The sequence below is a fragment of the Sinocyclocheilus rhinocerous genome, unplaced genomic scaffold (genome assembly GCF_001515625.1).
Source record: "Sinocyclocheilus rhinocerous isolate Xijiao unplaced genomic scaffold, SAMN03320098_v1.1 scaffold472, whole genome shotgun sequence".
Taxonomy (NCBI): Eukaryota; Metazoa; Chordata; class Actinopteri; order Cypriniformes; family Cyprinidae; genus Sinocyclocheilus; species Sinocyclocheilus rhinocerous.
In genome coordinates, this window is record NW_015641089.1 from 223,982 (window position 1) to 236,472 (window position 12,491).

Genomic DNA, 12,491 nt, shown 5'->3' on the forward strand with positions numbered 1-12,491 from the left:
ACCAAAAAAAACAATATATCAATATTAATACTATAACATTATTATTATTGGATTGTGTATTATAATAGTTATTAGTATTATTATTATTTGTACGAATACAATATTGAGTTCTTTTTTATATGTCCGCATTCTTTTGACAAATCTGACTATTAAAACAAATTAGAATAAAACAACAATGCACTATCAATATTATATTTTTGGCTGGTGTATAATAATAATAATAGTAATAATAATAATTAGTACCATTATTTATACAATCATATTGATGCAAAGCTCTTTTGTTTGTACATTATGCACTCTTTCTTTGCTTTTTGACTATTAAAACAAATTACAATACAACAAAAAACAATATGCACATCATTATTTTTAGATGATGTTTTATAACAATAATCATTTTTAATTGTATATTTAGTTCTTTTGTTGTGTCTGCATACTTTTTTTTTTGACAAATTCGACAATTAAATATTAGAATACAACAAAAACATGCATTATGAATATTATATTAATATTTCATGGTTAATAATAATAGTAATAATAATCGGTATTGTGATTTGTACTAGTATATTTAGTTCTTTTATGTTCTGCATTCTGTTTTTGCTTTTTGACTATTAAAATAAATCACAGTACAACAAAAAACAATATCAATACTATTAATACACTCAACACTATCAATATTATTAATTGATGATGTATAGTAATAATAATAATTAGTAGTAGCACTATTATTTGTACACTTATAGTATGCAAAGTTCATTTGTTTGTACGTTCTCCAATCATCTAGACTGTCTGGTCGATTATCAGCCAATCAGAAGATAATGATTTCTTTTTACCTCTTTAAAGCACATATGACCACGTCCTTTCTTCTGCCCTTTTACCCTTGTTAAGACTCTGTCAATAACAGGCCACTCTCACCACAGGTACAAACACTGTTCATCTGGACTTCATAACAGAGCAACTGCCTCCCCTAGAGGTGAGATTAAAACTAGCTTCCTCTCATCAACACACACTCACAACAAGCTTTGTGATCATACTCACATAATAGCTATCGTTGATTTGGACCATTGGTGCGTTCACACAAGCCCCGAGACATTCGACTTCTGTTAGCGTGAATAATTTATCTGCCGTGGTCTCACCAACTTTGATCCCTGAAAGAAGAGATCGTTTTTGGGTTAGAAAATTAAACACGTAGTCATTACTTACGTGTTACTTAAAATAAACATTAAATAAATGAAAATACAAAAAACTTGAACTTTTATAGTATGATGTGTATATTATTAAATTATAATTTTTTTTTATTACATCAAATTTTCTGTTATATTACTTGTATATCATTTCAGCTGTCAAGGCATCATTTCTCATAATTTTTAGTATGAAGAAACAGATGAAAACTAATAAAGATGAGTAAATACTATATAGACATCTAAAACAAAATAATAATAGTAATAATAAAAATTATAAAAATGCACAATAAAATAATTTAACATCTAAAATTAAAGTGAAAACAGAAAATATAAAAATGAAATCCAATTTAAAATATTAACTTGTATATGAAAAATTTATCTGCTGTGGTCTCACCAACTTTGATACCTGATGTCAGAATTTTTTGGGCTAAAAATTAAATGCATAGTCATTACTTAGGTGTACCTTTAAAAAATGGACATTTAATAAATAAAAAAAACTTTTATATTATCATGTATATATAATTATATAATTATTTTATATTTTTATTACATCAAATTTTATATTATTTCAACTAGTTGACAAGACATCATTTCTCATTTTCATAATTTCGAGTTTGAAGAAACAAATATTAATTATAATAGTATATCAATGATACTAAAATAACACTATATGGAACACTAAAGCAGATAATTGAAAGAATATTTTGCTATGAAAAAAAAAAAAAAAAAAACTTTGACAAGTAATAAGTCATGACTTGGAATAACATGAGGGTGAGTAAATGATAACACTGCCTTTCAATCTTAATAGCTTCTGATTTTGTTTCTACTTCTAAAATTAGTTCTCAAAATAAGATTAATACAATCCCTAAGTGTATTATCCCAGCATCTTCAAATATTCACATTTCAGGCCATTTTTTAGCAGCCTGGCTTTAGCTTGTTTATATAGCGAGTGTGTTTATTGGTGACGTGCGAGTCGAGATGTCTGTGTGGAGTCCCTGTGGAGAGCTGGAAACGGTTCTCGCTCACCCAGTTTGTTCTGGATGGCCTCCAGGATGCTGTCGGAGTCGCAGAGCGTGCAGGGCGTAGTGGTGCAGATCTGGACGTGGTACTTTCCCACCGGCTGACGGAGGAACATGGTGTAGAAAGTGGCTACTTCATAAACCCTCATTGGAGCAACGCCCAGGATCTCTGCCACCTGCAGGAGAAATCAGAAATCACATCAGACACTGGTAGGGGGATGCTTTTAGGACCATAGCTTTCGATCAAAAATAAAAGCATATAATAGGACATTCACCGTCAAAATTGAGCAAATTATATATATATATATTTATTTTTTCCAAATATTTAATGTATTTTTGTATATAATATTAATTATATTTTGCACCTCTGGACGAATGGTTAACACTTTGTACAAGCTTCTGTTTGAATAAAAAATAAACAATTAAATCATGGTAATCAAGGGTTTGTTTCATACTTAATCTACAAAATATCCAGAAATTACATGGTGGATTAAGATGGCTGAGCAATATTTGTGAATGAAACTTCCAAATGATCTGGACTGTAAAATGTTGTATGTCTATAGCAGGTTTAATACTTTACAGTATGGAAATGGAAATGCATGTATTATGAATGTCATGTGTTTCATGAAGTCTGGGTGACTTAAATAAACATACCGCTGTGCACAAAATAAGATGCAGTTTAACTGCACATGAAACTGTGATGCATTTAACCAAGACATTTTGCCACACATCAATACAAAACAAAATGCTTCACAAAGTCAAAAACATTTTATGAAATAAAAACAGATAGTATCAATTAAAATTAAAATGTGCATGTCAGTTTTATGGAATTTTCCACATTTTAACTATGATTATTAACAGGGTTCCACACAATTTTTGACCAATAAATTGTAATGACTTTGTCAATGAATTTGTAATTACTGGATAAAAACTGAGGGTTAATACAGTAAAAAAATAAAAATAAACAAACTTGAAATACATTACTTGAAATAAAATAAGCATTAACTGAAATAAAGTATTTCAAACTTAAAAAAAACATTTCTCATTTTAATTTTGCTAAAACCAAAAGAACTAAAACTAATGAATAAAATTAATAAAATCTATATAGACATTTAAAACGAACTAAACGAGACTAAATCTAAAAACTAATAAAAATCACAAAAACAATAAAATTACTAAAACTTTAAAAATAAGTGAAAATACAAAAACATTAACAAAAACTACAACAGTATATCAATGACACTAAAATAATACTGCTCGTAGCTAATGGAATAACTCAAATAAATGTATATACACTATTAAATCATTTAAAATCACTGCATGTGCATGTCTTAGGAGCCTCTCACCTTGTTCATTGCTGAAATAGGAAGCCATCCATGCTGCCTCTGAGCCAAATCCAGCACAGGAATAGTGGCGGCCGCCTTGTGCCCCTCTGGGTAATTATTCATGATGGCATCAACTCTCTGTTTCAGACCGTAAATAACAAACACACAGCTATAATCTTTATTCAACATATCTGACCACAGCCAGACATATTTGATCTTACCTGTGGAATACAGACGTAAAATAGTACAATAACAGCAAAAATTCCTTAAATATGATTACTTATTATATCAAAAATTAAAATAATAGGCGATAGATTTCCCTCACCTTCATATTTTCTGGGGTGAATTCAAATGGAGTCTCTGGGTTGTTGGCTGGTGTGTCTCTGTGCTGGAATAATGAAAACAGACCAACTCATCAACATCAAAAAATGCTATAAATATGAGCTTTATAATAGTGTGTGCTTCTGGTTTAGGGTGTGTATGTGCTCTTTATACAACACAGATGTTTACAGCAGCATCACAGTATTACGCCCCATTCACACGGGGCGTCAGCGTTAATGCTAGTTAGTCTTCTGGTGTTGCATGAACGCTGATTGGCTAGCGTCTGTGCTAGGGTATTTGCATAAGGTGATCTGATTGGCTAACGCTTGATGTCACTCCATTCAAAGTAAACGAGAGGCGTTGACGCTGACGCCCCGTGTGAATGGGGCGTTATTGTTGCAAAGTTCTTCAATTATAAAACAAAAACTATTTCAGGTGTAAAGCAGCTCTGAAAATACAACAGTGTCATTATCAACTCATATCAGTTCAGTGTTGCTTAATTTCAGTTCAATAACGGAGTAAAGTTTATGAAACAAGCTTAATCTAACTATAAAAAGTCAATAGTGTAGTAATTCAGCTCAAGTCAAGTGTAAACGCTGCAGAGTTTGCCAATTATGAAACAAACTCAGCTATAAAACAGCTCTACAGAAAACAATAGTGTAATTATTCAGCTCAGTTTTGTTCTCATCAGTGCAGTCACGCTGATAATATTACTGAATATGAAGTGTCTCGTGCATATCAGTGCAATAGGCTGCAATAAACATGAAAAGTCAAGTCTCACCACAAAGATTCCTCCTGCTCCAGCTCGAGCCGATGTCTGGTGCAAACTGCGGACTTGCCTCGCCTGCAGAAGAAATGCAACAAGTGTAGAATAGAATTATTTTTATTTATTTTTTCAAACTGCTAAACCAATACATTCCTTTTTGTATATTGTATGTACTGACCAAATATGCAATATAATATCTTGTGCACTAAGTATGCAGTGCTTATGCTCTATAATGCTTTCTGTTTAGGGTATACAGTTTATAGTGTATGCTGCATTAGTCACTGCAATGTATACACTGCTGTTCAAAAGTTTGGGATCAGTAAGATTTGTAATGTTTTTTAAAGAAGTCTATTCTGCTCATCAAGGCTGCATTTATTTGATCAGAAATACAGAAAAAACTGTAATATTGTGAAATATTATTGCAATTTAAAATAATGTTTTTTTTATTTTAATATAATTGAAAATATAATTTATTTCTGTGATGCAAAGCTGAATTTTCAGCATCATTACTCCAGTCTTCAGTGTCACATGATCCTTCAGAAATCATAATTAAATGCTTTTTTTAAACAGTTTTGCTGCTTAATATTTTTTGGTAGCTGTGATACTTTTTTCAGGATTCTTTGATTAATAAAAAGTTCAAAAGAACAGCATTTATTCAAAATAGAAATTTCTCTCTCTCACACAATATATTTGCGTTATATATATATATATATATATATATATATTTATACATTTATTTACTGAATCAGGTTAATTTACTGATTATTCAACCTGTCTGGGTGAATAGAAACAACTTCTAAAAAATATCATTTTTGTATGATAAATTATTCAAATACATCACAGTTTTAAAGAGTGTCTATATAAACACAATCAGGTCTCATTATTAGCTGTTAGCGCATTAGCTTCATGTCCTTGCACAGATGTCAACGCCGCTTTAAATGATAATTCATATGCAATTCCTTCAGCCACCTCATGAATAATCCGATTACAACACATACAAAATAAACCTACCGCATTAGACACGGCAGAGGGCAGAGTTGAAGAGAAAAACATCTTCTCAATGCGCTCGGTCACACTAAACACAAGCAATGGCGGACATCAAGTAACGCGAGCTCGATTGAGCGGGTCTGGTTACGCAAGGGACGCTCTAGGGCTGAGTCTGTATAATGGATCACCGAGCGGCAGACGAAAATACAGATGCACATTTTTTTGTGTTCTTGACATGCCATGATAAAAATAGCACAAGACAATCAGCATGCACACTTGGAGAACTTGAGCTTAAATGCTAAAACGGTTGGTCATGCAAGACTGTAACTAAATATTGTTCTGTTTAACATTTGGGGTTTATTTCGAATAAAAATACATAAAATAAATTGTTGTGCTTTCCAAATACAATAGCAGAGAATCAATATAATATAATACTTATTGAGGTACTAGATTTGTAATTAAGTATTTGTGCATATGTTCTACTAGTTTTTGGTCTAGTAGAAATTCCTTTGTTTTGAAAGTTCAGCAAATGAGCGTTGCTTTGTCAATGAAACTGGCTACTTTTCCAGGAAATCACAGCGTAGGCATAAATTCCAATTCCATGAGTGGGCAGGAGAATCCAGAGTTAGGATAGAGGGTGGATGAGTCATGAAAATCACAAAGACTTCATTTATTTAACCAAATATTTATTTATTTATACGTGTTTTATGGTTTGTGTGTGTGTGTGTTAGTTTGGTGTCCTCGTCGTCATTTATTTTCTTTAATTTCTTCAAGTATAATTCACAAGTAAATAAATTATTTTAGTCAAAAATAAGTCTGCAATAAGTCTTCATTTAGGTTTAGTGTATGGGTGTCTTTATTATTTTCATTTCTTCAATTAAAATTGTAAAAAATTATTCATGAGTAATAACTTTTTCCCCCCCTAAAATGTCTTCTTGTAGGGTTCGTGTGTGTCATTACAACTAGCCTTATATGAAATCAATGATATGTCCTCATTATGACCGTCAAGTAAACCTTATGTGTGTGTGCGTGCGTGCGTTTCAGAAAGCACGCAGATCATCCGTCAGACTCGTGCTGCGCCTCCCTCAGCAGTGGGATCAGCAGCCGAGCAGCTGCTCAGCCAATGGAAAAGTAGGAGTGCTGAATGGAGCGCTCTGATTGGTGGAGGCGGTGCTGAGCAGACTGGGCATGATTAAAGGGTGGGCACCACATGCACAGCCACAATAAACTGCTTCATCTACTGACTGACATCTATCCTGACACACAACATACGGATTGACGGATGTCTCCTGTTTCAGACTCCACCAACAGGGTCATTCCAGGACCTCAGGAGCCGGAGAAGACCTACCATCCATCCGACGGCCTGTTCACTGATGCACACGTGCCAGACTTTGATGCATACCTTGCCATATACAAAAAGTCTACAGAGGAGCCTGAAGGTATCATAAAACGGTGCATGCATATAAATGAGAGGGACACTCCAATGAAAGATGCAGTAAACATGTTCATTTAACATGCATTGCAGAGTTCTGGGCTGATGTTGCTCAAGAGTTTTACTGGAAGAAGCCTCCATCAGGCCAGATGCTGCAGTATAACTTTGATGTCAACAAGGGGAACATTTACATCAAGTTCATGGAGGGAGCAAAAACCAACATCTGCTACAACGTCCTTGACCGAAATGTGCATGAGAGGAACCTGGGAGAGAAAGTGGCTTACTACTGGTAATCTAACATGTTTTCACTGTGCTGAAATGATGCACATAACTACAACTGCATATAATGCATGCATGATCTTATTTAATAGTTGATGCATTTGAGGCCTGCTGCTTGTGTCAAGGTCAAAGCAAAAGAAAAGCCTAAGTAGCAAATATAAAGAATTTGCTAAAAAAATTTATTAAAAAAAGGTGACAAATGCTGAGACATTCTCAAATACATGTTAAATCATAAGTTTTAGTAAGTTTGTTATGCACTTTTATCATCTGTATGAGTTCTGTTTTTATGTCTATTTGTTTAATATTATTATATATGGTAATATTAATATTATACTAACATTACTAGTAATATTATATATATAATATTACTAATAATATACCAGTGTGTGTGTGTATGTATTTTTAGTTTAAAAAAGTTGAAAACACGTTGCAACAAGGTCATAAATATATACAATTATTTATCATTACAAATATAATATAATTAGAAATAATTTAATATAATTAAATACTAATTCTAAATACTCTAAAGTCTAAATTGCTTTGCGTTAATGCATTTGTGCAAGGTTCAATCTGTACTTTTAATGTTGAAAATATGATTTTATAAGTATTTACTTGTAGGGCTTGGCAGAAGCTCCTGTTCTTCTAATCTAGACAGACGAGGCAGGGCATAATGATTATTATGAGTGTTATTGAACCATGTCACCTACATTTGACATCAACTATCACATAAGACTTTGATTGCATACTGTAAACTGTGATAAGATGGTTCCTGTAAGAATTGCATGAATGACACATGAGAAGTCATACAAATGTTAATTCCAGTTTGATTTCTCAGGAACAACTCTATCTCTCTTTCCAATATTAACCGAAGTGATATAATATTGGCTTGATGTCATACTGTATGCGGGTGACATACTTCAGCAACACTCAGAATAATCATTGTTGTCATGTTAGCTATGCTCTGAAGTATTAATAGTCTTGTGGAACAAGGGGTGTCATGTAACTGCTGTTATATAAAGAACCACTGAAGTCAAATCAATCATCTGCATGACATCGCCATTTAACAGAGTGGGTCATATTTCACCCCAAATTTGTGAAGAAATAAGAAAGTGTATTGTGCGTATTTTATTATTACACATATTTGCATAGTATTATACATATTGTGCATTTTTTAATATTACGCATTTTTAGGAGCATTAACATTCTTATCATTGTTTTCATGGCAATTTAGCTCTTTTCTTTGCAATTTCCATTATTCTTAATGTATTCTCATTAATGTAACAGTCAAAAAATTTAAACAATTTTATCAACTAGGTCAAACGGGGCCAAACCAAAAACACAATGCAACACAGAGAACAGAGCACATATGTGACCCTGGACCACAAAACCAGTCATAAGGGTCAATTTTTTGAAATTGAGATTTATACATCATCTGAAAGCTGAATAAATAAGCTTTCCATTGATGTATGGTTTGTTAGGATAGGACAATATTTGGCCGAGGTACAACTGTTTGAAAATCTGGAATCTGAGGGTGCAAAAAAAATAATTTAAAAAAATCGCCTTTAAAGTTGTCCAAATGAAGTTCTTAGCAATGCATATTAATGATCAAAAATGAAACAGTTAGACATTAACCATCAAGTGCTAATGGAGGACAGAGGATTTCACACAGGCTCTTAAAAGCAATATGAACACTACATATACTCAAACATATGGGGCCTTTGTTATGAAATACAAAATATGATGCAATGTGCAACCTCAGAGGTCAGCATCTATTCTTTATGCTGCCATCCATTCATACCTAAGGGGTCGCTTAGCTTGAAAACTGTTCATCCTGTCAATGGTCCATCACGATCTTTCCTTTTTTGGACGGCCAGGTGCAGTTGCACAGGGACTTTGACAGTAAACCGAGGCTGAAAGCTTTCATGGTGATCTGCACTGTCACAATGTTCCCTGTGTTGCGTGAATTTGCACACCAGCTACAAACCTAAAAGCAGCAACTTTTGCACAAACAAGCACATTGTCTTCAGAAAATGTAAAAATCTAAGTCTAAAGTGTAGTTTAACAAGGCATGTTGCCATATTACAATCTGCTGAATTGACTTGTTCAATAAATGAAGCCCACTGGCCAGACGAACAGCTGACGGACATTCAGATCTAATGCAGGCAGCAGAGCCAAAGTACAGCCCTATTCCTGTAAAACTGAGATGCGTACAGTGGGGTCCAAAAGTCTGAGACCACACTGACAATCAAAGTCTAAATTCAGTGTGGGAATAAACAGTTTTAGGGTTGAAAACAACAAATGAATATTATGGCATAAAACGAAGAAGAATTGTTTCATACCCTGCATTATTTCTAAATGACGATTCACATGTGAGTGAATTAGTGTCGCTGATCATGTGACTCATTCAATCTGAGATTGTTTGCTTCCATTAAAGCACAAGAAGCTTTTTCGAGTAAATAATTCTATTGTTAAAAAAAAAGTTAAATCGTGTATTTGTTAAAAAAGGTTTCTTTTTTTCCCCAAACAGTACTATTTTAGTATTCCTTATATACTATTATAGCACTTATTAATATTTTGAATTATTATTGAATTCATATTGAAATATTTAAAATGTTTTAAATTTTCAGTGGAATTTTGTTTTGCACTTTTGTCATTTTTATCAGTTTTTGTTCTTTAATATTTCTGTTTGTTTAATATCATTATACATAGTGATAATATATATAATATTACTATTAATATTAGTAATATTATATAAAAGTAAAATGACTATAAAAGTCATTTTAGTACGTAATCTAATTTATTTCATTTATTTGCTGATGCAACATTTTCATTTGAGGTTTTTAAGTGCAAGCTATTCATCTAATATTTGTTTTATTTGATTTCAGATTTATTTCGATTAATGAAAACCGTTCTTGATAGTTTTAGTTAACAATGACAACACTGCATTCAACTTTGCACTCAAATTGCTGATAATATAATTTGTCATGACCTATTAAATGCAAAATAGAAGAATTTTCACAGTCGGTCTCAGACTTTTTGGAATTGCAAAATCATTTGAAACACAGATTAAATAGTGTATTTATGTGCCTAATGTGTCTGATAAAGTATGTTCAAAAGGCCAGCACACTGTATTGCATAATGAAGTCCATGAATCCATTATTTCCTAATGGTTTAATATTGATCAATTTTTTCTGCAGGGAGGGAAACTCACCTAATCATCACCAGACCATCACCTACAACCAGCTGTTGAGAAACGTGTGCCGATGTGCCAATGCATTGAAGCTGTTGGGTAAGACCATCCTCCTCCTCTGGGTTTGAGTTTGCTCAGATTTTCTGGAATGCAAATGCAATATTAGTGTGTTCATTCTGAACCTCTGACATCCTTGTGTGAGTATTTTCATTAATGCTTTCAGATTTACAACAATATTTCTTTCTGTGATCCAGGTGTGAAGAATGGAGACAGAGTTGCCATCTACTTACCCATGATTCCAGAGCTGGTGTATACCATGCTGGCCTGTGCAAGAATCGGGGCTGTTCACTCGATAGTGGTGAGCAGCTTTACAGATCTGTAGTATAGTTTTACATTAAAGCAATATTTTGGGTTTAGGAATAGTTCATCCAAAAAATTGCTGAAAATATCCTCACCCTCAAGCCATCCAAGATTAGGATGAGTTTGTTTCTTCATCAGATCTGGAGAAATGTAGCATTGCATCACTTGCTCACCAATGGATGCTCTGCAGTGAATGGGTGCCGTCAGAATGAGAGACCAAACAGCTGATAAAAACATCACAATAATCCACAAGTAATCCACACCACTCCAGTCCATCAGTTAATGTCTCGTGAAGCAAAAAGCTGCGTGTTAGGACATTTTAACAAAGCATTGCTTCTGGCTAAAATACGAGCCCTCTATCCATAATATTCTTGAATTATCTTTAATAATGTATCTCAAATTATGAGAGAAATCTGCACAGATCAAGTACCGTTTACAAGTGAAAACAGTCCAAAACTGCTCTAAACAAATACGTGTGTGGATTTTGATGTGAGAGACAACAGGAGATGGACTTTTTCACTGAAGGATACGTTATGGATTATGGACTCATATTTTGGCCAAAGCGATGGTTTGAAGTTAAAAACATCATAATGATGGACTTGTTTCATACAAACACGCAGCTTTCCACATCACAAGACATTAATTGATGGACTGGAGTGGTGTGGATTACTTGTGGATTTTTGTGATGTTTTTAGCAGCTGTTTGGACTCTCATTCTGACGGCACCCATTCACTGCAGAGCATCCATTGCTGAGCAAGTGATGCAATGCTACATTTCTCCAAATCTGTTCTGATGAAGAAACAAACTCATCTACATCTTGGATGGACTGAGGGTGAGTAAATTTTCAGCAAATTTTCAGTTTTGGGTGACCTTTTCTTTAAGCTCGATCATCTGTTAAGGATGATCAGATGGAGAGTTTAAACTCGGGTCAGTATTTAGCACGGTATCATTAATATGCATGAAATGAGTGTAGCCTCATTTACACTGCTAGGACTATTTCTGCCCGCCAAGCCTCTTTAGCCATGTAAAGGTTGTAGACAGAGTTAAAAATAGCACTGAAGTGCTTTCAAGGGTACTTTATATCTGATATCAAAGCCTATTTTTATGTTTGTGTGATGACCCCATTTCAGCCAGACTGTTATTCTGATCATTTGTTTTGGAACCTCAGATATCCATATAATTTATCTTGATAAATAAAGATGAAAGCAGATGCAGAAGCATCTAACTCTCTCCTGTCTTCCTCATTCAGTTTGCAGGTTTCTCGTCTGAGTCTCTGTGCGAGAGGATCATGGATGCTCAGTGCAACATCCTGGTAACAGCAGGTAACATTAAGTGTTTTATTGAGGAGGATGTCTGGATCTGTGTGCTCAGACAGACTGTATGTTTATTGGGTTGATTTTGTTTAGTAGATGAGCTCACAATCAGAATGATGAAATACAGTACGTGATAACCAGAGATAATGTGACGAGAGATGTGTAGTCGCACTTTTGACTGCCAGCGAAGTCTGAATCACATTTTGATCAGCTGATCACAGTTGAAAGTCAAATGGCTTTGTGTGCCATTGAGAAGGTGATTAGCTACATTTGATTGAATTTACAAGCCATTTTTAGGGGGGGGGGGTGATTCCAACT

General features: G+C 33.7%; 2 protein-coding genes across 2 annotated transcripts in view; one reads left to right on the top strand and one right to left on the bottom strand.

Annotated features, from left to right (window-relative positions):
• Positions 1 to 5,773, bottom strand: part of LOC107754586 (NADH dehydrogenase [ubiquinone] flavoprotein 2, mitochondrial-like) — a 10,714-nt gene extending 4,941 nt beyond the window's left edge. The window contains exons 1-6 of the mRNA XM_016571082.1: positions 5,624 to 5,773; positions 4,628 to 4,690; positions 3,851 to 3,913; positions 3,547 to 3,663; positions 2,208 to 2,376; positions 1,036 to 1,145 (exon numbers count right to left, since the gene is read on the bottom strand). Coding sequence (XP_016426568.1) covers positions 1,036 to 1,145; positions 2,208 to 2,376; positions 3,547 to 3,663; positions 3,851 to 3,913; positions 4,628 to 4,690; positions 5,624 to 5,665 — 564 coding nt within the window. The 5' untranslated portion in view covers positions 5,666 to 5,773. The remainder of the gene's footprint in view (positions 1 to 1,035; positions 1,146 to 2,207; positions 2,377 to 3,546; positions 3,664 to 3,850; positions 3,914 to 4,627; positions 4,691 to 5,623) is intronic.
• Positions 5,774 to 6,663: 890 nt separating this feature from the next.
• The window catches only part of LOC107754602 (acetyl-coenzyme A synthetase, cytoplasmic-like), a 10,067-nt gene continuing 4,239 nt past the window's right edge, over positions 6,664 to 12,491 (top strand). The window contains exons 1-5 of the mRNA XM_016571113.1: positions 6,664 to 7,038; positions 7,125 to 7,320; positions 10,508 to 10,599; positions 10,755 to 10,858; positions 12,110 to 12,182. Coding sequence (XP_016426599.1) covers positions 6,882 to 7,038; positions 7,125 to 7,320; positions 10,508 to 10,599; positions 10,755 to 10,858; positions 12,110 to 12,182 — 622 coding nt within the window. The 5' untranslated portion in view covers positions 6,664 to 6,881. The remainder of the gene's footprint in view (positions 7,039 to 7,124; positions 7,321 to 10,507; positions 10,600 to 10,754; positions 10,859 to 12,109; positions 12,183 to 12,491) is intronic.